The sequence below is a fragment of the Eimeria tenella genome, genomic scaffold (assembly GCF_000499545.2).
Source record: "Eimeria tenella Houghton genomic scaffold, Eth_scaff15, whole genome shotgun sequence".
Taxonomy (NCBI): domain Eukaryota; phylum Apicomplexa; class Conoidasida; order Eucoccidiorida; family Eimeriidae; genus Eimeria; species Eimeria tenella.
The window spans coordinates 163,930-188,775 of NW_013541522.1; the positions used below are offsets into that span (position 1 = coordinate 163,930).

The following is a 24,846-nucleotide window of genomic DNA, read 5'->3' on the forward strand; positions in this document are numbered from 1 at the left end:
CCTCAGTTTAGTGGCAAATATATTTCCTAGACTTTCCCGTACATTCTTTCTTATTAAAAGCTGGGTGAATCTGCTTCCACTAGTTCCACTCCATTCTTAAATGCGTTGACATACCCTTTGTCTTTCCGGCTGTTGGCCACTGACTGCTGAGTTGCAGTGCACTGTAAGCATATCGAACCCCAATGCAGCTTGCGATACACAGAAAACGTTGAAACGAACAACCAAACAGTGAATGTGTTTGGAAAAAAACTTCCACTTGGTAACTCAGATCGAATTGCATCAAGTAAGGTACTCTAACGTGCCCTAGTAGTAAGGCTAATAATTCAACTTCATTTCAACAAGACGGGCAAAACTCACAGGGAAAAGGCAAAGCTGCGGGTTAACGAAGATAAGAACTTTTATATTCACATCACCATTTTGTATGCAATGGTATGCTTCAAAGCGCAGAAGAACGAGTAGAGAGATAAGCTGTATGCCTAGTTCTTGTTTGTGTCCCACTTGATGACTTTCCATTTGCATTTGCGCATGTCTTATTCCTTTGCATGAAACCGTCCGTTTTTGCAGACGCACAAAATCAGTATGGAAAGGAATATTAATGACTATTCGCCTCGCAATAGGCTCTCGTGGACACCAAATCTGAGTCCTAAAGGAAATCTGTCTCGTTCCGGTGGCTACCTTTTTGAGGAAAAATGCACTGAAAGAATTCAGCAGAACTTCTTGAAGCTCTGCAATTTCTCCTCGCTCCAGAACTCAAGAAACAACTTTTCCCCCTTCGTTACAGCATTGTCTGATTGTGGGAAAAGTCTCGAATAGCTCTTTGTGGTCTTCGTGTTTCTTGGGCACTGTTCACCAGATACTGCTAGTTGCGTCTCGCCCTTTCGCCTTCATTTATGAAGTAGTTGAACCCAACCTCCTTTGCACTTTATCTTGGATAAACGGCGGACTCTATAATAAGCAGTAAATCCCTGCTTGTGAGGAATAACTGCCTAGATGCACTGCATTGGTGCACTAATTCCTGCCGCACTAAGAAGGACATATTTTTTCCACATCGAAGCGACATGGTAAACTCACACATATGTGTGAGTTTACCCATTTCTCTGCGTCCTAACAATAGCTATCCATGATATATCTTGCGTTCTACTCGTACTTTGGACTCCGTGTTTGCCAGTGCAGGCGTCCGCCTACCAGCAGCAAACAAAAGTCAACTAGTTTCGGCTGAGATATGTAAAAAGCGACTCTATAGAAAACAAAACGATAGAATGACATGTGTAAAAGCTACCACCTAACGAACAGAATTAAAAAGCATGACTGGACCAAATAAAGAAGCTTGTCTGGTTAGCGCCAAAATGGCAGCTTAAACAGTACGAAATGCAATGTCTCCCCCAACAAAATTAAATTTTTCATGGAGCTGACACATTTCACGACAAAAGTCAGAGATGAGCGGCAACTGCAAGCCTGTGTAGGTGAGGCTGTATCTCTCTGTCTCCGCTGAAAAAAATCGTAAATATGAATGGAAGGACGCACCGAGACGCAAAGCATCCATGTGCATGATTCTGTATCCTTCTATTTGCCTCAGCTCCTTTATTGACTCCTGTGTTCGCCCTTCTCTCTCCCACTTCACTTCAACATCGTTTTCAAAGACACAAAGGCGAGCAGGTGTACATAGGCATGAACAAATGCAGAGACAAATGCATATAAAAATTCACACAAACACTTTTACTATGCGTGCATAGGCATAAGTAGGAAAATGATACAAGGCATATGTGTGAACGTAAGCCCAAATAGACATTCGTATGTTATGCTTGAACATAAATACCAATGTGCATCTGTACCAGCGTGTAAAATGAACTGCTAACATGTACTGGTGCTGAAAGAACAATACATGCATACGCATATACTTGTACCTCGATTTGTTTCCGGTGTCACAAACGCATCACTTGACAAAGAGAGCGATGTGCTCCAGGTCATCAAGGGCCAGCGGGTGCCTGCCGTTCCACTTTTCCTCCACTGCTCTCCGTTTCCACCTTAACTCGCCCCTAGCAAACTGGTCATTTACTTCGTGCTGCCTTATTATTTCTTTCCAGACATTTACGGTGCACCAGCCGCCCTCATAGCGGAAGCGCAAGTCCCGCACTGTCTGTCTGAGAATATGCACATAGGCATTTTTGTATAGGCTTCTGGGCGGCGTGGCAGCGAAGAAGCTCGTCTGAAATAGATTCCCTGAATATGGAAGAGTGAAGGGCATTGCCGATTTGTCGGGTGCGTAGCCATCCACTCCTAGAGCGGCAAAGAACGGCATAAAACGCTCGTGGGCGTCTGAAACACCCATTTGCAGGACGCCTTGGACAGTGTACATGTTCGCCAGCATCTCCACCAGAGCTTGGGGCACTCTGTTGGGCTGGTCCTCGCGCCACCGGAAACCCAACATATCCAGGAAATCTCCATAGGAAGCTAAATTTTGTCCCTTTTCTTCCTCGGCCAACCAGTATTCCACAGGCTCCAGGTCAATTTTGCTTTCGAGGTCCAACAAGGGAACTGGAAGTCCAGTGTCCCGGTGGATCTCCTCCAGAGTTCGCAGCACCTTCAGGCGTTCTGCAGCAGCGCCACAAACGCCCTGCAGCAGCCGTAATGATAGGACGTAGTTCCTAACGGCTACTTTGTCTCGGAGGTTCGAAGGTCGCTCTACTAGAGCCATCGGTTGAATGTGCTTGTTGTAAAGAACCACGGGGTCCCGAAATTGCGCTGGATTGGTTGAGGAAGATGGAGTGAAATGACGCACAAAGGCAACCTTCACAGTTTCAGACGCTCTAGACCAAGCCCTGCCCCACTCCATTACACTATCAATGAAATCGCCTTCATATCTCCCCAAACTTTCTGGGTCCGATGGCACAGCCAGATCTTTTCCGACGGGAGCTGCATGAGCGGCTCTGATCGTCAACAGCAGTAGGCAGACCACCAAGAATTTACCGGACTTCTCATCGCTTTTAATTGAAGCACCACGACGAACCCACTTATAGGCACAATTCTGACTTGTACTGCTGCTTCCCAAGCCATATGGCATACCCGCCTCTAACACAGTAGCTGAGCAAATACCTCGTGAACCCCTACTGGCCGATTCACCCCTACGAAATGCAGTACGCGTCATCACCGTAATTTAAACGGACATTAAATAAAAACTGCAGAAGAAATTGACATTTAAATACGTAAGATACGTCTCAGGGGACGAAAGTCCTGCTACTCCAACCCCCGAGCTATATGCCCAAAAGCATTTACGCACTCAGTGGCATTCCTAGTAGAGAGGACAAACGCCACGGGAACTACAGATGCCGAGAAATAATACAGCAAAGCAAATCATAAGAAATAATTACAATTAGGGCGTAAATGCCAGCAGCTCAGCAGCGCCGTATCCACTCAGGCTTCTCGATCCCCACTCAACATCGTCGAGCCACAACACTGGTTGTAGTTGATGGCTAAACGTCAAACCGGAGCACGAAACACTGTGCTGCCTACTGCTCATACCCTTGAAAGCAACTCACTTTACTTTATTGAATGTAGGACAAATTCCGTTCAAAGACAACAGTGTAGAAAGCCCACTGTGTGCTCCCGGCGCAGTGGCGAAGTCACAACCACAGAGGGTTCGACGCGCATGCATAGTAAGCTGAACCTGGTTTGCTTTGTTTCCCACAAAGATATACTTCGGCAAAAATATAAAGAACCTCTTGTATCTTTCTAGGCTCTACTTGAAGACTACGAAATCCTAGACACCGTTAAAGACGGCAGGAATATATATGGAAAGTGGGAACCAGTCTGCTGGCAAAACGGATTCGCCACAGCCATTGCTGTGCGGCTTTGATCAGCAGTAGCAATACCCTTTGCTCCACGTCAGTTCATGGTCTCCACACTTAGAGGAGTATGGCTTGCAGGGTAAGACGCCTCATCAGCGTGCTGTGGGTAAACGCCGACTGTTATTCTAGCCACTGAGAGTTCTGCAGCATTGGTGAAAAGCTCCTGAAATGTCCTTTAGAGTCTGTTCAAGCCCAAAATTTGCGTAGAAATCAGTGGGGCCTACGGACTTACTCACCCTGCTCACACGGCGTGAGTGGGGGGGCCTTCAAACTTCTACCAGCGAAACCCATGGACCCCCTAAATGATACATGATGGCCTTTTTTCACAAGCTTACGCTAGCCACTCAATGTTGTGTATATAAGCTTTGGGCATCTGCGCTCCAGGAGCCTAGAGAAGCAACTGAAACTTAGCGCTGAAGGCGTTCTCCTTTCACAGTTTTGGCATTCGTCATTGAAAGCAACGTAAATATCAATGCGAACGCCAGTAGTGCTACGCACGCTGAAACCCAGCAAAGGCTTCTGGATCGAACACTTGGAAACTATGTTTAGGGGAGTTGTAGAGCTCCTGGTTTTTCTCATGGCACTGCTTCGATGAAGACGAATTCATTATTGAGGCAGAGCCGCAGCACCGGGTCAGGTGCACTCTGCCCTCAACGTATCCTGCCCATTTACCCGAAAATTATTCTTGAACCGGCTTCAAGTTGCTCTGTGAATATATTCAGGGGCGTCTAAGAATCCGTAGAGACTTTATCTACATGAAAATGTAGATGAAGTCTCCACGGATTCTGAACACAACACAGGGATTCAGTGCATCCTTTGCTAGGAAAAATACCACGTCTCACCAAACTTTGAAAAGGCGAGAGGGTATGCCAGAGGGAACCTCAAGCATAAAGGCCTCCCGAAAAGTTTCACGCAGTGGAAACATTACCTTTTGCCCGTCAATAACTACAATGGGCCTTTTAAAATGAAGATTATCGCCGAACACAGTAAATTCCTGGTCTATAAATTTTTGAGGAGTAACGCTGTCTACCCGTTTTGTGCAAGGGAGCCCAAGAGAAGCGTCAATGTGAACCACCGCAGTATTGAGAGAGTGCAGCTGCAGATAGCAACCGCAGCATTTGAAGGAGCAATGAAGAAGGAGGTATGTCACCTTGTGCCCTCGAACGGCTACCAGCAAGAGGATGTTCAGGGTGGTTTCTTGCGAAAAGAACAACAAGAAACTTTGAGTTATGTGAATCTCAGAATCAGAGCTGGCGAATGCACTTTCAAAGCCCTTCTGGACTGATGCTACGGCCCACACTGAAACTGATATTGCGGTAGCGAGCGATGCTTGGTCCTGCTGACTCAAGCAGCACAGTTAGCCTGCTGAATATCCGCGGCTTTCCACGAGGCACTGTGTGCTGTCAGCTGATACCGGTTGTGAAGGCCCCAAAAGTGCATGGAAGCTCACGCCGCTTGCTACCTTTGCGGCTTCAGTGTGAGATTCTGATCTACTGAGCATGAGAGCGAGCATTGCGTGCAATTTGCTATTTGCCAAAGCTACCAGTAGACTCCGAGATAGGATGTGGCGCATTGCGTGCTCTGAGAAACAGCAGTTCGGCTAGCTACTGTGCCCCGCATAATCAACCTCGGTTTTGGCACTAAGGGGATCAACCTATTCTGTCCTATTGAGTTCCTTGTGCCCCCTATTATCTTTCAAAGCACTTTCGACTTCGGCATCAAAGAGTGTCGATCGACGAAGATGTGACGGCCCAAGGAGAAACAAGCCCCCCCAAGAGTGCACGGCGTTCAATGTGACGGTCTGCTTTATCACGGCAAGCAGTTATGTGCGTCTGGGAAGCAAAGTCACAGAGTCTGTCATTTCGCGGCACCTTCCCCTGCTTAGTTTTTTTCTGCTGCAGAGCCAAGCATTTCCTCAGCATTGCTCCAACCAGTGAATGCGACGTTTCCATAGCCATTTTTTTTCGTAATGCTAATACTTCCACTTCCTCGTGCACAGCAATAAGCTTGCTGCAAAACGCACTGAACAGGAGGTTTAAAGCACTTGAAAGCGAATTCATAGCAGAAACTTAGTGCAGAGTCAGCTGAAAGGGCGTTCCTGGCTTCCCTTAAGGATTAGTGTAGCAGTAGAGGATCGGAACTCTGCCGATTTCCAGCGAAACGTTGCCATCCAGAAACCCTCGGGATTTGAACCCCAGAGCCGACGTGGAAAAAGGCATTCGGAAGCTTTTTTACACATAAGGGTTTCAGGGTTTCAGGGAAGCCGTTGAGGTAATGATAGAAACCCTCAGTTTCTACAAGGACACAAGAAGCCCTCATGGGGGAAGTTGACACTAATTCCTCCCGAAATGAAAAACGTTGCAGCCGCGGAATTATCCTTAATCCTCGAAGCTTGCTGCCCACTTCAGCTGTATGGGGATGAGAAGATGGATGCAGGCGAGAACACTGGGATATGCGATATAAACTCGAGTGAATACCTGTCGAAACTGCCTGCACGTCCAAGAGACTGGATGCAGGCGAGAACATTGGGATATGGGATATGTGTCTAAAGTCGAGCGAATACCTCTAGAAACTGCCTGCACGTCCGAGAGAGAGCAATGGAACGCGATGTCCACTTCCACTTGAAAATGTAACTAGCACTGCCTCTAAAAGTCGGACTACGATATACCCAGCAATTTGCAACACCGCACCACCAACAGCAAGAAGGCTTTCACGGTGTGTATATATCACGAGGCACTTGCATCATATATTTATTCTACTACAACATCACACCCAAAGAGCTTCTGGCGTTGCCGAAAGCGCAAGGAAATCCGACATGAGAATTTTTAAGCAACTGCGTGGCTAGTCGATGTGCTGTGTTCCACTAGAAACCTTATTTTCAAGAGATATCCTCTCCCAGTCGACTACCCAGACATATTAATGGGATCTATATGAACATTCCTGAAGCAACTCCCCTTGAATTCTGTTTTCATAGATGCTTCTCGAAGTGCTCAGTAGCGGCATTTTGCTTTATAGTGGCCTCCTATGAAATGGGCTCCTCCCATTACTAAATTAGCTGGACCGCTGATGTAAACTTGCAAATCATCGTCCCCAAAGGCTCATGCTTTGTCAATATTTGAAATGAAAGCTGTGCAGATGCGCAGGGCATCTCAAGGACCTCATCGGCCCGTGCAGCTAAACCACTTTGGGCTTTGCCGCATCGAGTTCAACACTCTCAAATTCTGCCATTATCAATCTCTGCAAGCGTTCGCATGTGCAGTGACTGTCGAGTACTAACACAAGCACACATAATAAACACAGAATGCCCCACACGTTTTTTACCGCTAGATAATTAGGTGAAGCATGCGTGTGTGTGTATTTCACAATAACACACACTTGTCAAAAAATCCACAAGCTAGCCTTTTCGAAGCAAATGCTCCGTGATGAGATTAGTTTGCACAGCTCTTGAGCATAGGTAAATTCAGACAGCTCCATCATCGCATTACCATACAAAAAGTTGTGTATGCGCCAACTGCGAAAAAAATGGATTGAAAAGCAAATCAAAATTTTGAGAGCAATGTCGAGAAATAGAACTAAAAAATTCTGCAGAAGGCATACCACAAGCTGGCCTGCGCGCATTTGGCCACACAAATTGAACGTTTGGATGCTGGTTACAGACACATAAGCGCATCATTATTAACTGAAATAGTTTCAATAGTGTTCCCAAAGGTGACTGCTTCTCATGCAGTCTACAAAAAATAAAGGAACGACCAAAGAGACAAGCAGCCATACATAGGGAGAAGAGGGGAAATAGGCAGAACACTCAAAGACGAAATGCACAAGGTAGACAAGACAAACATAAATTTACAGCAACAACTATTCAAACACTCAAGAACTAAATTACTACTTTACTTGATTCTGGAAACACAAATTGACAAATCCGTAAAAGCAAGACCAACCCTAAAGTCTGCGGGAAATTCATTAACCACTTGCCGCGGGTCCCGCTAAGCTACTTGTTTCTCCCGACATTGCTTTGGCATTGCTGCCTTCTTTTAACAAGTACGCAAGCTGAATGAAAAAAAACAGCCGCATAGCTTACAAGTCTGTAGGTCTTCGACTGGAGTAAGAACAGTAAATGCTCCAGCGCCACTAATACAGCAGGACGCCTCCCTCAACGTCATGCTTTCCTTGTTTCCGTCTCTTTCTCTTCATCCCGAAATGTGTACCACGTAGAAATGTGCTTGCTTGTCCCTTTTAGTATTTATCATTCCTTGATGTCCAACATGCAGGTGTGTGTCTAACTGTCAACAGCCGTGTCTTTTTCGTCGCTCTAGTTGTTTCTCTGAAACTTTTCACCTCCCATTGTGTGCCAGCTTGACCGTATCTCCATTATGTTGTGTGTGCGCTCCGAAGAATGGTAAGCATGCCCCTGCCACATCTCTTTCCATTGCAAGTACCCGCCTCCCATGAAGATCGCCATGGTTCCGACGCGCCTTCCAGGCCTAACAGTTGATAGCTGTCAACGGCAACTGCCGCAGCTATGACTAAGCCTATTAGCGAGAATACGAAGCTAGAGACCTCTCAAACGTCTCGATGCCACTGCATGCACTGCTGCGGTGTGGGCTACTCATGCGCTCGGCGAGCTCAAGAGATCTTGTAGGCCACGCTGCCGGATTGCAGAGCCTTTGAGCAGCCTTCTAAGCATGAGTACAGATACAACGAGCCCCTCGACTAGCCTGAGAATATAGAGTAAAAGCACAATTTTTAATGTGGAAGGCCGTCCAGGAACGAGGCATTGCTGCTGCTGAACGACGCGGCACAGAAGCAACTTGCAGCCGTAGCAAGGAACGACACCAGCGCACAACAGCAGAAGCACAAACGAGGCAGCACAAAACGAAAATCGTTGCATCAGCAGCACTGCGTTGCGTATTTTCATCCGCCCCATGCCTACAAATTTACCGCGACCCCGAATTGTGCTGGCCTGTGAAGGCGCATAAGACTCGGCAGCGTGCACAGGCAAGCACCGGTGACAGCACCAAATGCAGCTCGATGAGCGAAAACAGAAGTTGCGGAGATAGTCAAAGCTGCCAGCAGTGCTGCTTTGGCCGGGCCAAGAGCAGCACTACCGCTAACAGCAAAGTGTAGCAAAACCAGGAACAGCAGCGGCGCTAGCCCTGGCAACGAAACAAGCAGCGGTTTCACTGTAGTGTGTGCGCTTAGTAGGGGCACTCGCAAAGCAGGACCATCAACAGAAACCGCAACAATAGCAGTATCACTAGCAAGAGGGGCATCAGCAGTATCGGCAATCGCAGAAGCAAGAACCCTGACCTTTCAGGAATATCCGACAAATGGGCACAAGGAGCCTAACATCAAGCGACTAGCTTGAGAAACAAAAGCAGAGGCCTGGAAGTGCAACAATGCGCTTGAGGAGAGCGGACAGAGGTTTTTTTGTATAATGAGAGGAGACAAGCACAGACAGGGAAAGCATTAGCGCGAAAATGACCGTCCGTGCACTTTTAACAATGTGCAGATAAAACTCACTGCTTCTGGCGTGTCTGGTGCCTCTAGGATTAAGCTCATTCTTCAAGAACCGTTCGCAGGGAGCCCTCTGGTGCTTAGCGTGATAAAAGGGACAGCTGGGACCTCTACAACAAGCGCCTGAAGTTAGAAGCAGCAGCGTCGGCAAAATCATCCACAGTACATGTCGCTGCAAAACCCAGCAGCAGGGACAAAAACGGCCATGACAACAAAGCAGTAGCAACCAGTTCGTCCCTGTAAGAGCAGCGGCAGCATAGCAAGGACTGCCAGCATTATCCACAAGAGCAGCAACAGCTTTACCCCTTCTGAAGGATCTGCAGTGGACAGTTTGGTTGGGCACCTGTCGACCCTGAGCAACACTTTCCATAGGATTGATGAAGTTCCAGGTAGCGCGGACTGCTGCTGTTGTTGCTGCAAGTGCTGATTGTGTTCTTGCGGTTCGTGCTGCTGCTGCAAATGCCACTTTTGGATGTGTTTCTATATCCGAAGTTTTGCCAGTGAAGTCTCTGGTGCTGCAGCTCTGATCATTTTCTGCTGGCAGGAGCCTGTTCCACTCCCGCAGAACTAAAGGAACAGCAAAGGAAGCATCATGTCTGACAGCTACAACTCTGTTCCGGTGCCCTCCTTCAGCAGGGCGTGCTGCGGTGTGCTGCGGTATAGCCGCTTGCGGATGTGCCATCTTAAAAGGCTGTAAACGCTTCCCGTGGAGTTCCTGCATATGTAACTGGGCAGACGCATCTCCGGGCCGCCGCCGGAACAGATGCTGCTCCCGTCCCTGCTGCTTGGTGGAGTTTCCAGGAGGTGCCGTCATCAAGACACTTGCCACGTGGAGGGGGCTCGGGGCTGAGTGTGTAGCGGTGGTGGCTGGCGCTGGTTCTCTACAGCTGCTGCGGCTGCACCGGCACCCCGGCCTTCCTACTGTTCTTGCTACCCGTTCTTTTTCGGGTGAACCGGAAACACGATCCCACGAGAGCTGCCCGGGAGAGAGCGGCAGCTGGTGAGATACTTGCTGCGGAAGCTTTGGCTGGTGTTCCGGGTATATCGGCGGTTCATGCCCGCTAGGGCGCTGCGGCCTCTGATGCAGATGCTGCTGCTGAAGCGGCGAGATCGTGCTTCTCCTTCTGCACTGCAACCGTTTCTTTAGTGCAGCAACTTGTGTCAGTAGGTCTAGTTCCTCAGAAGTAACAGCGCTAACACCGGCGGCTACGTCAGCGTAGGCAACATCAACTGCTATTACACATGTATTGTCTCCCCTTCTCTGACTTTCGTCAGTGTCCCTCGCATGCCGCAACTGTTGACTGCTGTGAGCTATGTGCTTGTATGTGTGGCTTTTGTTCTTTGTGGAGATGCGGTTGTGGTGTCTGGGACGAGACGGAGGGGTCGAGTCTGTGGAATCTGCACACCCCGTCTGCTGGCCGCTCTGCCTTCTGTAACGTACCATTTTCGATAAATGGACAGGGACTGGAGAAAAAAAAGATAAAAGAGAATGCAGCAAACCAAAGTCGGCAAACTCCAAGGCGCCCGCTAGCAGTCACAGCTCCAAGCGGGGCCCCGAGTACCAGTGCCATTGTTGGACATGGTCCAGCGCACGTTCCGAACATGAAGGCCAAGCACTGAACTGAGAACTTCGCAAACCCTAACTTAAGCGCCAAACCCTCAATTCCACTTTTCAGCATTAAAATAATGCTCACAACAGTCCGTTTGTCCGTTTTCATTTGTGTTCATCCAGTGAGATTAACAGCGACGCGCCCCGCCTTTCTAGATCGCATACCCCAAACGGGGAACCCTGGACGACGGACCCTAAACCTCTGACCGTAGAAAAGGACTCTGGGGTCGTTTGGTCCAGCGGATGAAGAAGTATTTCAAGAATTCGCTCAAGAGAGCCGTATTTGCTCCGTGGGGATTGCCCCTGGGAACCCCTGAGGCCCCGCCGGGGTGTACGTATATAGAACTGCCCGCTCCTGTAGGTTCGGGGTGGGGGGAGAACAAAGGACCAGCTTTTCAATTCCAGAAGCTTATTGCAGTTGAGGAAGCGGTCAATAAAGAGAGGCAGGGCTACCAGGACAAAATAAGAGCAGACAGCAGCAGGAACTACTGCGTTGTGTGTGAAAAAGAAGGTTTGTCGTACGTTGCTAATGCAAGCTGTAATCCCCTGTACCACAGAAAGAACACGGAGTCATAGTAGTGAAGCTCAAAACTGTAGATGGCAAGTTCCGGCCCGGCTGTCGCCGAGAGGATACTTCGGGTCGCCAGGATTATCGATCCATCATGTGGATAGGCGACGCTCTTGCCCTAGAGTTTAGGCGGGGCTGAGGCTGTGTTTGTGACGCAGTGGTTGCGGGTCAGGCTCTTCGTTGTCCTTCTTGCGGCGCGTCAGGAGCTACCTCCAGTGCCACCGGCGTCCACTCAGAAGGAAATGAGGCCGACGGCTTGCTGCCCGATGGGTTCAACCCCAATCGCCCCCCGTCGGAGCCAGAAGAAGGAAGTGCCCCAGGAGCCGCTGCGTCCGTGCCTGCGTGTGAGGGAGAGGACCCAGGTGTGCGTAACTCCCAGGAGGGTGGTGGTGGCGAGACCAGCCTCATCCACGAATTTGGGGCTGGTGTTGAAGTTGGCGGAGAAGAAGAGCCTGATGAACGGCCCGCAGTTTGGTGTCACCACAAGAACTGCAAAAACGATGCAGATGCAAAAGGTCTGCTCATTTGCACCAAGTGCCAGAGGGGTTTCCACGCGGGGTGAGCTCAGGTCTAGAGCAGTTCCCGTGGGACAGAGACACACACCAGACATCAATTCCCAGATTTACAGACACCACACGCTCGCTCGGTACCAGCGGCAGTGCATCGTAAGCACAGACTCGCAGAACAAGCGGACAATTGGAGAAGCTCGGGGTGCATCGTGCAGATTTGCCTGCCCAGCGCTGCGGTGCCTGTTTACCCCAAAGATGCCATTGCTGTTGACAGGCGCATGTTCACCGCAGAAGCGCCGCTTCGCACAAGAGGCGCCTGCACACCACACAGGCGCCTGCGCACTACAGAGGTGGATGTACACCTCAAAGGTGCCCACACACATCAGCGGTGCGTATTCACCGCAGATGCGCCTTTACACTTCACAGCCGCCCGCTCATACGAGAGATGCCCTTCTACTTGACGGGCGTCTCTACAGCCCAGGTATGCGTGCACACTTGAGAGCAGCCGGTTCGCGAGAGAGACGCCCTCATATCTCTGGGGAGCTTGTTCGCCTCGGGAATGCTGGCGCACCACAGAGATACGTATATTATCGGCAGGCGACTGCATACCCGAGAGGCAACTTTACGCCTCAGAGGTATCTGTACGCCGCAGACATGCCTGCACACCCAAGAGGTGACGGTGCACATGACAGGCGTATTGACACAACAGAGGTGCCCGCACACGGAGGTGCCCCAGCACCTCAGAGATTGCAGTCCACTAGACAGGCGCCAACTCGAGCAAGGGTTGCGTCTATCCCTTGTAGGTGGTTGTATGCTCGTCACATTCCTGTACGCAGTAGGGATGGCTCTGCGCTGCAGAGGTGCCTGTACACACGGTTTGTGGCCGTTCATTTTGAAGGTAGCAGTACACCGGTGAGTGACTGACCACGCAGCAATCTGGTGAACACCTCGGAGGTGAATGGATACCTCGGAGGTGATTGCACACTCGGTACGGGCGAGTGTGCTTCTTAGCGCCGGCACAGTAGAGAAGGGATTCCATACGTCAGGTACAGGCTTCCACTACAGCTTCCTGGACCCACGGGGACCCATCCAGTCTACAGGTGCTTGTCCAAGGGGAGGCGCGTGTTTACATCTACAAGGTGTCTTTACCTCTGAGGTCTTTGTTCATCCCAGAGGCGATTGGACACAAGACAGGTTCTTGTTCTTGTACACCGCGGAAGTGGCTGAACTCCGCGAGAGTGTTTGTAAACTACATAGGCGCATTTATACATCTGCGTTGTCGAGACACACCAAAAGTGATTTTACGCGTCAGAGTGCACTTACGTCGTAGAAAACATTTAAAAGTGCGGGAGGGCGTAAAGACGGTAGAATTTTTGGTAACAACAGAGGCGACTTTATCCGCCATAGGTTCGCGTACAGCTAAGTGGGTCACGTGCAACGGGGGATGTGTAGGCACCTGAAGTGTGTCTTTACAAGCCAAGACGCCGTGTGCATCCCAGGATTGCCTGGTTTTTTTACATGTGGCTGTATATGTCGGGGAGCCCGAAACATCGTTTTTCGTCCCTACTCTCCGTAGGTGTGTTTCGGCTCTGTGCAGATGCTGCGAACCGCCGCTGAACTTTGAGATGGTGACGCGTTTTCTTTGGCAGTGTGCAGACTGCAAGGTAAGGAAAAGAATAGAGGCTGAAAGGCACGAAGTGGAACAGAGGGACGAAAGGGAATACAGCGAGGCAAAGCTGAGTAAGGGGATGTTGCATGTGCTTTTTATAGTAATTGTTTATTCGTCAACCAAGGAGCGTAACTTTTATTTCTACGAAGAAGTTGACCGGCTTACTACCGGACCGGCTAATTTTTTCGTTTTTTTGACAGATGTGCGAGGTTTGCTTGTCTAACGAGAATGAAGAGACGATGCTCATCTGCGACGCTTGCGACAGAGCTTTTCACATGGAGTGCCTTTCCCCACCTGTTCAAGAGGTAAAAGCCAGCATTATTTGAAAATCCAATTGATTAGAGTATGAAGGGTTTGTTCTCGCCCTTACACAGGGTGATAGACAAATGAACAGACAAATACATGAAATGGTTCGCTTCTGCACGAAGAGATGCAGTGCCAGCCAACAAGAAGACAAACGACTGAGCATCTCCTTTGTTTTATCCATCGTGACCACCACTTCTGTCACTTGAGTTTTCTTCACTTGTCATACTCCAACGTGTCGCTGTGCTTCGCTAATTATTTGTAATGGATGGGCGTTTGTTTGGTTCCTGGCTTCTCGCTAGCCGTTAGGACGGCTGTGCTTTGCCTCTTCTCCAGTTCCCCCAATCTTCGGTTTGTCTGCGTCATCTTCTCGACTTTCTCGCCTCCTTCTCAGCCCAGTCTTTTGTCTATTCTATTGCTTGCTACTTGCCTGTGTCATTCTGTTTTGTTCGTCATTTTTTTGTCGTTTCGTGGGACTGTTGTCTGCGTCGCTGTTTGTGGCCGCCCACTTGTCCTTTCAGTGCTTGCTGCCCTTGTCGCTCTCTGTTTCCTTCAATTTGTGTCTGCCATGCTTGTCCCCCTTATTCTGCTGCACTCCCATACACCCCAGAAAATTCTTATGGACGGGGCTGATCACACTGCGATCATTCTACCGGCAATCCACCGGGAGCGTAACTCGTCCCCAGGTTAACTATTTCGCTGCTCAGGTGCCGGAAGGAGATTGGTTTTGCAAAGGTTGCGGCTACTGCAGCTCCTGCGCTGGCCAGCTCACTGAGGACGAAGCACTTGTAAGTCGTGGAATCAGGCTGAAAGGGCTAGACGTCCCGGTTTTGCTATCCCCCTGCGCGGCTGCTCTCAGCTGTTTATAGTTAACTGGCAACCGCTATTTGCGCTCACTTGTTGTTTGTAGCGTATTGTTTGTAGCCCAGCGTCTTCCGTCTGTGCCTGTGGTTTGCCTAGTATGGAATCATCATTGAATTCGAAAATTTGTTCTGTCCTTTGGAGGCTGAAATTAACAGGCTACAGCGCTTTCATGTATTCAGGATCCCAGTTGCTTTTACTCGAACCGTCACCGCATATGCGTAGCCTGCAAGGAGAAGTACTTGCGGGTAAAGAGGGGCAGGAGCCCCTACAGGAGCAACACAGCCTTTGACTCAGTATACGCTGCATGCAGCAAACGAAACAACCCTAACAAACTCTGTGAAGTCTGCGCCGCCCCTCTCGAATCCGACTCAAAAGGACCCCAAAAGAGGATCGTTTGCGCAGTGTGCAGAATTGGTAAACCCCCAACGCTGAAGAGCGTGCTTGTCGAGGCTTGCGTTAACGTGGAAATACCAGCCAAGCTTAAGACCCGCAACATTTGATGTTGCTAGCACTGCTGGAGTCGCCAATATACACACGAAATACTATTTAAAGAGTACAAAGCAACGGGCTGTGGCTTTAGGGATATGAATCACAGTGGGCTTTGGGCTGCTGTGACACGTAGGATTGGGTGCCTGCACCGTGCCTGATGGGCTTCGTGTGTCCTCTTTTGCAAAAGAGTTAAGATTCACTGTTTCCGAATTTATTTGCAGGGGTTCATGCGGAATGCTCAGTGGCCAGGCAGGCCCCAGATGAATACATCTGCAAGATTTGCAGCGACTTTATTGAAGACTTCCAGGCCGAGACAGACAGGAGCACAGCTGCCCACGCTCGACATCCCACACTTATGGCATTAGAAAATGTAGCAACTTAGGCTGTTTCGCTGTAGAACAAAGTTGAGAAAAGGCGTGCACCATTGGTGCTGCGTTTCGAGCACACGGAAGTGTACCACGTTTAAGGCTTGTGGCGACGGAAAGAGCCTGTGTGCTCTCTCTGTCTTGCATGAGACAAAAAAGTAGGTATTTATAACCATTAGATGGGCTTAAGGGTGCATCTGTGTCTAGTTAAGGTATGCATGCGTAGTTGAAGAGGCCCCTCCTGACCCTGTATTAGAGGCCCAGTCAGCAGCAAACAAAAGCACCAAAAACACCAAAGAGTGTAGCAGGGAGAAATACAGGAGAGCAAACACACGCGTAGCTCGAGAAGATAGCAGCATGCGACCCCATATCACAACAACCCGTTCCCCGACACCCAGCTGCTGCAGCTGCTGCTGCAGCTGTTGCTGCTGCTGCTGCTTTAATCTCTCTCGCCGGGACAATCCATCCTTAGGGCCTTCTAAAACGAGGAGGTTTGGTCCCGAGCCCCCCCGGGAATCGCAGGTAGACCTGTCCTTGGGACCTAAGATGCTTCGTGCAGTATCGGCGGCCGCACGCGCTACGCTATCTGCCACTGCAGCGACACCCCGTACAAATGCGGACGGGCCTCTCCTCTTGCGGGGTCCCCTGCCTTTGCCATCGCTTTCTCGTCTAGTTACCAGGGGGAGAGGCCCACTTTTGTCCGTCTCCTCACTGATTACCTCCCTGTCGCTGTCCTCCAAAATATCCACTGCGTACCCTCGTATACCTCCAGAAGTTGAGGATCCTGCTGGCCTCCACGGAGCCTCTTCAGGCCCCCCTCCCCCAGCCTCCAGGGCCTGGCCAAGCTGGTAGTTTTCCACTGCGAGAGCCTCCCGTCTCTCTTTCTCCTCGAGAGCGACAGAGCGCCACCTGTCCCTCTCCTGCAGCGCACTCAAACCCTAAACACACGCCCACCTTAGAATCCCCAGGACTAGTTTGGGGTTTTCACAATGAAAGCGAATCTTTATGGACCAGAGATCTGGATCTGACACAGTGCAAAGCAGCGCTGGCCTGGACTCAGGGCTTGCACTGCGCAAGTACCTTCTCCGTCTCCATGAGCTTGTTCTTGTACAGTTCCCGTTGCTCTACAACTATCTTGAACACTCCCTCCCCAACACCTTTGGGTTCGGCCTTTTGGCCTTCGTGCTCGGGACTTCCCTGGATTCCAGCTGTGGGGCCCCATGTCTCATGTTCAAGGAGAGATGACCCTGATGACTGTTTGGCTGGAGCTACATGGTGTGCGTGCTCCGTTACGTTAAGTGCTGCAAGCGTGGCGTTTGCAGCAGCTGCTGCTTCTTTCGCCGCCGCTGCTGCCTGGTGTGCAGCAGCTAGCTCTGCAGCAAGGCGTCTCTTGTCCTCTAGCAGGCTCTCGCACGCCCTCTGTGCCTCAGCCTCTTTTGCAGAAAGAGTGGAAGAAGCAGCTTGTAGGTGCGAGCGCAACTCCCGCACTTCATCCTTCACACAAAGCAGACACACATTGGTGCATAGGGTGGGGGTCTTGGGCTCCACAGAAGGGCAGGGTTGCAGCAGCAAACGAAAACAGGCGTGACCGGCAGAGCAAGCGGCCGCAACCGGAGCGCAATTCGATTCAGGATTAGCAGAAGCGGCAAGAACAGGTGGAACCTGAGCCGCTTTGACCACTGTGCTTCAAAGCGTAAGGCCTGGCTTACTGCAGTCGGCCTGGCTCGGAGTTCTGTCTCTAGTTGCTTCACTCTTAAACTCATCTCTTCGGCCTTCTTCGCAGCCTGTGCAGCGGCTGCCGCGTGAGCTTTCTCGGCATCCATGCGCCTGAAGTGTACGTACATGCCCAACACAACTCGGAAAATGCAACTCTGATCGCTAGCCTCAGCAACTAATAGCAACAACAGTGCGTGGAAGCGGCCGAAGTGGAACAAAATATTTTCGGGAAGCAGCGCCGGTAGTCCCTGTAGCAGTGCTAGTAATAGCAGCAGCAGCGACAGTACCAACTGCAGCAGCACTAACTGTTCCAGCAGCAGCCGCACTAGCAGCAGCAGCAGGCCATGGGTGGGTTCGTAGTTACAATTGCTGTTCTTTACGAATTTCTGCCTCGAGGCCCTTCTCTGCTGCTAAGAGCTGGCTGATTCGTTCTTGGGCAGTTTGGAGGGCTTTCTAAGAGGACCCAGGCACAAAAGATGGACACAAAATAAACGGCAGATGACGCTACCGGACTACCAAAAAGCAAGAGAAACAGCCAGCTGTACAGAACTCGGCAGCCACAAGTCCTTGTCTGTCTGTACTCCTTATCTCGCGCCTTTCTTATCTCGCGTGCTTGACTTATAGTTGGGTGTCTGTGTCTCACGAGTGTGCTTGCATCACTGCTGCTGCTCTGTGTCTGTCTGTCATTCTCGTGTTTCAGCCTCTTCTCTTCCAGCATTTCAACTTCTGAAAGAATGGCTCCACACTTCCGTTCCAGTTCATCTCGAGTCTGTACGTACACCGCAGCAGCTCAAGCGCAACAGGTGCCCTGTCAAAATATGAAGGCAATCGCGCAAACAAGCAAGTAAACAAACAAATGAACAGACACACGAGCAAACAAGTGAGCCGGCCAATACACAAACAAATGTACCATCGTGAGCAATGAAATAAGGGAATAGACAAGTATACATACGCACGTTCCTACTTATGCAACCACGTGAATCTGTATATATATGAGCATAGAAGTGCGCACATGAATACATCTGCATATCTACATCAAACATATACACGTATTACATATACATTCATAGTGCATATAAGACCAAACGTGCACACACTCGGCGGAAAGCGATGCAGAAGGGGAGCGACAATGCCAGACAGACGCAAAGAGGGACAGACAAAGGGATACAGAAGTAAAAAAGGCACCAAGCAAGACAACGCTGCAGATGGGGAGCTCACAACCCCATTTCGGAGAGCATTCCGGCTCTAACTGCTGCTATTCTTTTTCGTCTCACAGCAACAAACTGCTGCTGCTGCTGCAGCAGCCTTCCCTCCAGGCGTGCAATTTGCTGCTGCGCTGTCTGCAGCTGCTGCGCCATCTCCGCGTTTTCGCGCTGAAGATGTGAGTCCGCCTGAGCACCAAACGCCGCAGCAAATGCCCAAAACCCTTTGAGCCAACTCCAACGCTATCTTAGAGATTCTGTTTTGGCCTAACGGCTTAAGTAGATGGGAATTTCTGTTATCACAGGATGCACTTAGTTTGACTGCAGCTGCATCACCGCAACCGCAGCTGCTGCAGCCACTGCTGTTGTTCTTGCTGCTGCTGCTGACGCCACTGCTGCTCTTGGCGCCCATGTTGCTGCTGCTGGTGCCGCTGGTCCCCACCCTCTTGAGTTGGGCCATTTGCTCTCCCTTTGCCACCACTGCTTCAAGTTGCTGTTGAAAATTTTGCTGCTGCTGGTGCAGCTGCTGCTCAAGCATGCGCACTGTGACGGACTGGTCCCTCGCCCTACTTATTTCTTCCTCCAGCTCCTGCCACGCCCAGCACCCCAGACCTCGCTTTAGACGCATGCATATACTTAGCGCCGCATGCATATACTCAGCAAATTCCGCATTCTGTGCGTTCAAAGTGCATGCGCATGCATATCTAAACATGTCTGCACACGGAATGCCTGCACATTGCCTAGAGATTAGCACTCGGGCAGGCAGGTGCTGCCATATGTGCATGCAGCTATGGGAGCCTCATATACTACTTTTGCTACAAGGGTCGCTGCGGCTTATCCCCAACACATTCACTATGCTGTTTCGGGGGGCCCCCAAGCCCCTCTAGCGGGGGCCCCCTGTCGGTCTCGCGTTCCCCTGAGCCCTCTTCCGGGCATCGGTGCAGCACTAACTCTCAAAGAGCTTTCGGCAAGCTTTATATGCATATGGTTTATACATGACAGAGGGAAAGAGTGTTGGAGTTATCTGGGAAAAGTGTTGGTGTGCTGCAGCTGCGTGCGGCTGGGGTGTCTGTACAGCTGGCTGCCGCTTACGTGGCACTCTTTCTCGAGCTCTGCATTTCTCTCTGCGAGCTCTTCTGCTGCTGTTTTCTGCAAATCAATTTGCTTCTTGAGTTCCTCGACCTGACGGCCAGCAGCACCAGAAGCAGCACTTGCTTCCAGGTCACGTAGTATAACCATCAAGTCTGCACACAGGCTCACACGCCAAAGACCCAGACTTTACGAAGTAGCCTCTGAGGCCTACAGATTAGCCCTTTGCAGAAAACTTGGAAAATAACCAGCTGCAACTGGTGCTGCTTCAGCTCAAGGGCTCAGACTGTGGGGCCCGGGGTTTAGAGTCAGACGCTGGGGCTTTGGCTGTACCTGGCTGCTGCAGTAGTAGCTGCAGCAGGCCTAAGAAAGTGGCCTCTGCCGTTTTCGCACGTTTCGTTAGTGAGTCTATTTCTTGTTGGTAGCCCCTCAGCAACTGCTCTGTTGCCTTTTTGACTGTCTCCAGAGCCGCAGCGCCTCCCTGCTGCTCCTGCTGCTGCTCCTGCTGCTGCTCGTCCGGCGCTGCTGCAGCGCCGCCATTTGCTGCTGCAGCTGGGCTCACAGGAGGCCCCGTGGAGACCGAAGGCGACAGCGAAAGCGAAGACCAGAGGCGGCGGTTATCTGCAGAAAATGCGGGAAGAGATAAACACTTCAAAAGCACCAGTAAACACTCCACGGATCGAAACACGAGGAAACAAAGAGATGCAAATAGACATTAAAAGAGAGCAGCAAGCCAAAGGCACTGCGCAGCGCTTGGCATTGGGGGGAAAACCAACACTTGCGCAAAGGCTTGTGCATTCTACCCAAACCAAGAAGAATTAAAGAACTAAGGAAACTGAGAGGCGCTGCAGGCAGACAGAGCTGGCCCAGCCTCTTGCGCCCCGGTGCTGCTGTGTATATACTGCTGCGCTTGATACCCTAGCCACGCGTACACAGATGCATTTTCGCACTTTACAGAAGTGCTGATATGTTTGCAATCATGTATGTGGAAGTAGAGAAATTTGCCCCGAGTATGAGGGGATATAAACGGATGCATTGTGCATCAACACACGTGGAAACATCTTTAAAACGTGTAGTTAGACGCATATGAACTGGAGACAAAGTGTGTGGCCTCACCTTTGGTTTCGCTCGCGAGTTTCTTCCGCGAGTCGACTGCTGCTCTTTTGGCCTTCTCAATCTCCTCGCAGAAAGAGGTGTAGGAGCGCACCTGCTGCCAGCACACGACCCTGAGGTCAAAAAGCAGCAAGACGTGGCAAACTTGAGGGCAGTGTGTATTTAGCTGCAGATGAAATGCTTGAGCGGGGCTCCATTCAATTCCTCAGTGGGGCTTTGAAAAACGCCGCTATTAACCGATCGTTAACACGCAAGATACGCTTATGTCACAGCTATTTTAAGGCCAATATGGAGCTGAAAATAATGAGAAGATGCACACACCAGGAAGAAACAGCTTCCGCTGTGGTCTGCGAACTGCCGAGGACATCCATATTCGCAAATGCCAGGAAGCTGACGAAAATAGAATTAAACGAAGTCCTCTATAGTTCGTTTCCTTGAGAGCTACGAAAATCGAAAAAGACGACCCGAATTCCGGTGTTCATACACCTCAAATTGACGAATGTGCTAAGGCCATTTGCGTCCATCTGGTCTTCAACTTCAAAATGGTGCAGTAAAAAGCACTAAAAATGCAACGAATTAACTAAGATAAGCGCGCTTGAAGATACCATAAATATTAGCATTTGCTTGACCAACTGGCTGGACCCAGTGGGCCCCAGCCGGTCGGCTTCGTGCCGTCGTAGGGGCCCCCTAAGTATCTGCCTTGGGGGGCCTCTGTCCGCTATTGCATCAGGGGCCTCTGTATCCAGTTTTTCGATTTATCCCTGCGCCCGTTTAAAGGGCATTGAAGCAAACACTGAAATGGGGAGATGAATAATTCAACTCTTCAAGGAAATCGACCGGGCTAGGTCTGTGTGGTTGTTCTCTTTTTCACGCTTCCCCGGCAGATCTTCTCGTGTGATCTTGGCAGCTAGCGCCTTCGCCGCCATTCTTGAGTCTTGTCCTCTTGGCTTTCAATTTATTTTGCTTTTGAGTTTTAATAATTGGTTTTTTGCGCGGTGTCTGCCAAACAGAGCTAAGGTAGCCACCGAGCGCTAGGCGGCCTCAAGCACGGGTGCCAGCGCACACGGACTACACAGGCGCTCAGAAGACAAGGTTGCAGAGACTTCAGCAGCAGCTCGGGCTGCCAAAACAAATGAAGCAGCAGCAGCAGCAACAGCAGCAAAGGTCCTCCTATTCGCGCGGCAAGAAACACGCGGGCAGCCACAGCCGCAGCAGCACCGACTTCGCCTCAACAGCTCAAATAGATGCAGCAGCAGCTACAGCAGCACATTTAGGCGCAGGGCCAGCACAGTAGTGGCAGGAGCAGCAGCAAGAGGCCCCATAAATGCCGACTTGACAACATGTCGGTTTCTTCTGCCTCTTCCTCTTTAAGCAACCGCCCCGCGTCGCGTCGACTGTCCCTTCACATGCAGGACCTGAAGCAGCAAAAGCAGCAGCACCAAGTCCGAAACGCGCCGGAGCCGCAGCAGCAGCACAAGAAGCAGCAGGGCGAACAGCAGCAGCAGCAGCAGCAAGAGCAGCGGGAGCAGCAGGAGCAGGAAAATGCCACACCCCCGACTTCTTGGAACTTGACGGACGCGAGCGCTGCAGCAGCCACCTTGCTAAATGCGCGCTGCGTGCTGGTGGTGCCTGGCTGGGGCCTTGCGCAAAGTCGGTGTGGGGCGGAGTTCGCGGAGACAGTGAAGCTGCTGCTGCTGGGGTCTTGCGTGGAGATAGGTGTGAGTCCCATAGCGGGGTTGTTTCCAGGCCACATTTCTTTGTTTCTGCAGGGCGTGCCGGAGCGCCTAATAAAGACTGGCGCAGAGGTCATGGAGGCCCTGTTCAAGTACGACGCTTGCCTCCTTGTCGGCGCCAACGACGTGGTTAATCCCACTCTCACTCAAGACGGAAAGTCTTTGAAGGGGGCCATAATCGAGGCCTGGCGAGTGCCCAGGGTTGTGGCCCTGCGCCGCTCGCAGGGGCCCCGGGGGCACCTTGGCGGCAAGAACAACAACCCCACCTTTTTGCGGCCCAACGTCTGCGTCTTGCCTGGAGACGCGAAGAAGTCCCTTGCGGCAATCAACGAGGCCTTGAGGCATCTGGGCAGGGACGCGGGGGGGGGCAGGGGCTGGCCGCCCATCAAAGTCTACGGGGACTTAGACGAAGACCCCATAACCCAGTCTGTCTCCCACTGGCCCCCGCCCGTGCTGACTGTGGGGGCCCTGCGGGACCAGGTGGGAGGCGGGATCGTCCCCCTCGATCCCAGGGGTGTCCAGCGGCTGCGCGCCATGGGGTTTAGGGTTTTGGTAGAAAGGGACTTGGGGGAAGAGGCCGCCACGGCCCCCACGGCTGAGGTGACCCCAGGAACTCTCACGGCCAGCGGGGGCCCCGGGAGCCCCGGAGGCCCCTGCACTTACTCTTCTCTAGAGTACACAATGGCGGGCGCCGATGTTTGCGATTTGGAGGAGGTGCTTCGGGCTGAGGTCCTCGTGCACCCTACTATACCCCCCCTGGACTACTTTATGAAGGCAGGCGGCCCCGCAAACGGAAGAGCAGCAAATGCTGCAGCAGCAGCAGCAGGCGGGGTCAAAGGCAGCGTGCTGATATGCAGCATTCCTCCGGGGCGCCCTTGTCCGCTGCTGCCGGCCTTGAGTGCTGCGCGCTGGTCTGTGCTTTCCCTTAGTGTCTCCTCGCCTTCTCTCCAGGCCCGCGGGGTTGCTGCTGCTCCTTCTCTCGAGGCCTTGCGAGGCAGCAAGGCGCTGCTGCAGTGCCTCTACGCGCTGCCGCGGCTGGTGAAGGGCCTCACAACTGCTGCAGGGCGCATCGACCCCGCCATGGTGCTGGTCCTGGGCGCGGGCGTTGAGGGGCTGCATGCAGCAGCAGCAGCCTACAGGTCTGGCGCTAAGGTGTATGTGGCTGACCCCCGGATTTCCGCAAAGGCAGCAGTGGAGTCTATTGGTGCGGTTTTCCTCTCTGTCCTCCTCCGTGTCTCTTCTTGGGAGGCCCTCAGCAGATTTCCCCAGGTGGTTGAGACCCTCCGTGCTCTGGTTCAGAAGAGCGACATAGTTGTTTGTGCCCCTCGCGGGCTGGACGGGGGCCCCCCGGGCGAGTTCGAGGGGGGCCCCCCTCAGCTGGTACCCGAAGAGTGGATGGAGGGCATGAAGGCCGGCGCTGTGGTCATCGACATGCTAGGGGGGCACCCAGAGGCTGCTCCAGGTTGGTTTGGCTGTGTGCAAAGGGGCCCCCAAGGAGAGCCCTTGGAGCTTGGGCCCCTCTCCCCAGGATTCATGCAGGGGCCTCCTGTGGGGGTCACTGTGCTGGATGGCAGCAACCTGCAGCAGCTGATGCCGAAGGAGACTTCGCGGATTCTCTCTGAAAGTGTGTGCAACCTGCTGCAGCAACTGAAAAGTCCCGAAGCATTGTCCTTGTCTCTGCCAGATGAGACCGACCCCGTGCTGCACAGCCTGCTGCTACTTGAGAGGGGTGACCCCCTCCCCCCCAAAGCCCACAGCATTTTCAGGGGCCGCCGCACTCTGTCGCAGCTCAAACTGGGCAGCAGCATTTCAGGGCACTCGCGGCAGAGCTCTGTCTCCTCAGATGCAGCCAGTGCCTTCTTCCAAAAGCCGTAGAAGGCAGGGCCCCGCAGCCAGCAGGTCTTTTCCAGGAGTGGCTTGGGAGGCTTGCTGCGCGCTTTCGGGCGCACAGGAAAAGACATGAAAGTTTTCTAGAAGCAGATCCATTTGTCTCTTCATTGGGGTCTTACAGGGACCCAGGAGGGAGCTCACAAAGCCGCCTCAAGAGCCTTAAAACCACCCCGGAAGAAAACTTGATGGGGTCGTCGTGGGCTTTAGCAGCAGCTGCACAGATGCTGCAAAGTGCACTACAAGGGCTCAGCAAAGGCCCTGAGAGACTTCACGGAGAACTCACCAGGGACTGATAGATAGGCATCTGGCCAAAAAGAGGCCACAGGAGAGCTCAGTAGGACAATTGAGCTTCGCACTGGCTCTGTTGG

At 51.6% G+C, this 24,846-nt stretch overlaps 6 protein-coding genes across 6 annotated transcripts; 3 read left to right on the forward strand and 3 right to left on the reverse strand.

Annotated features, from left to right (window-relative positions):
• Window positions 1–1,933: 1,933 nt before the first annotated feature.
• ETH_00030050 (uncharacterized protein) lies at window positions 1,934–3,061 on the reverse strand (the record flags this gene model as incomplete). The annotated part of the gene is made up of 1 exon (XM_013373472.1): window positions 1,934–3,061. One exon carries the CDS (start codon window positions 3,059–3,061, stop codon window positions 1,934–1,936), a length of 1,128 nt encoding a protein of 375 aa, XP_013228926.1.
• A 6,451-nt stretch (window positions 3,062–9,512) lies between these two features.
• ETH_00030055 (uncharacterized protein) lies at window positions 9,513–10,803 on the reverse strand (the record flags this gene model as incomplete). The annotated part of the gene is made up of 2 exons (XM_013373473.1): window positions 9,513–9,596; window positions 9,703–10,803. The coding sequence occupies 2 exons, from the start codon at window positions 10,801–10,803 to the stop codon at window positions 9,513–9,515; spliced, it is 1,185 nt and encodes a 394-aa protein (XP_013228927.1).
• A 408-nt stretch (window positions 10,804–11,211) lies between these two features.
• ETH_00030060 (uncharacterized protein) lies at window positions 11,212–12,969 on the forward strand (the record flags this gene model as incomplete). The annotated part of the gene is given in 3 exon segments (XM_013373474.1): window positions 11,212–11,479; window positions 11,695–12,094; window positions 12,105–12,969. 3 exon segments carry the CDS (start codon window positions 11,212–11,214, stop codon window positions 12,967–12,969), a joined length of 1,533 nt encoding a protein of 510 aa, XP_013228928.1.
• A 701-nt stretch (window positions 12,970–13,670) lies between these two features.
• Window positions 13,671–15,752, forward strand: ETH_00030065 (PHD-finger domain-containing protein, putative; the record flags this gene model as incomplete). The annotated part of the gene is made up of 5 exons (XM_013373475.1): window positions 13,671–13,709; window positions 13,915–14,019; window positions 14,725–14,805; window positions 15,061–15,295; window positions 15,592–15,752. 5 exons carry the CDS (start codon window positions 13,671–13,673, stop codon window positions 15,750–15,752), a joined length of 621 nt encoding a protein of 206 aa, XP_013228929.1.
• Window positions 15,753–15,938: 186 nt separating this feature from the next.
• ETH_00030070 (uncharacterized protein) lies at window positions 15,939–21,226 on the reverse strand (the record flags this gene model as incomplete). Its single annotated transcript, XM_013373476.1, has 11 exons — window positions 15,939–16,655; window positions 16,816–17,229; window positions 17,445–17,562; window positions 17,816–17,904; window positions 18,095–18,220; window positions 18,726–18,842; window positions 19,096–19,242; window positions 19,746–19,897; window positions 20,076–20,363; window positions 20,859–20,968; window positions 21,177–21,226. 11 exons carry the CDS (start codon window positions 21,224–21,226, stop codon window positions 15,939–15,941), a joined length of 2,328 nt encoding a protein of 775 aa, XP_013228930.1.
• Window positions 21,227–22,195: 969 nt separating this feature from the next.
• Window positions 22,196–24,463, forward strand: ETH_00030075 (uncharacterized protein; the record flags this gene model as incomplete). Its single annotated transcript, XM_013373477.1, has 1 exon — window positions 22,196–24,463. One exon carries the CDS (start codon window positions 22,196–22,198, stop codon window positions 24,461–24,463), a length of 2,268 nt encoding a protein of 755 aa, XP_013228931.1.
• Window positions 24,464–24,846: the final 383 nt, after the last annotated feature.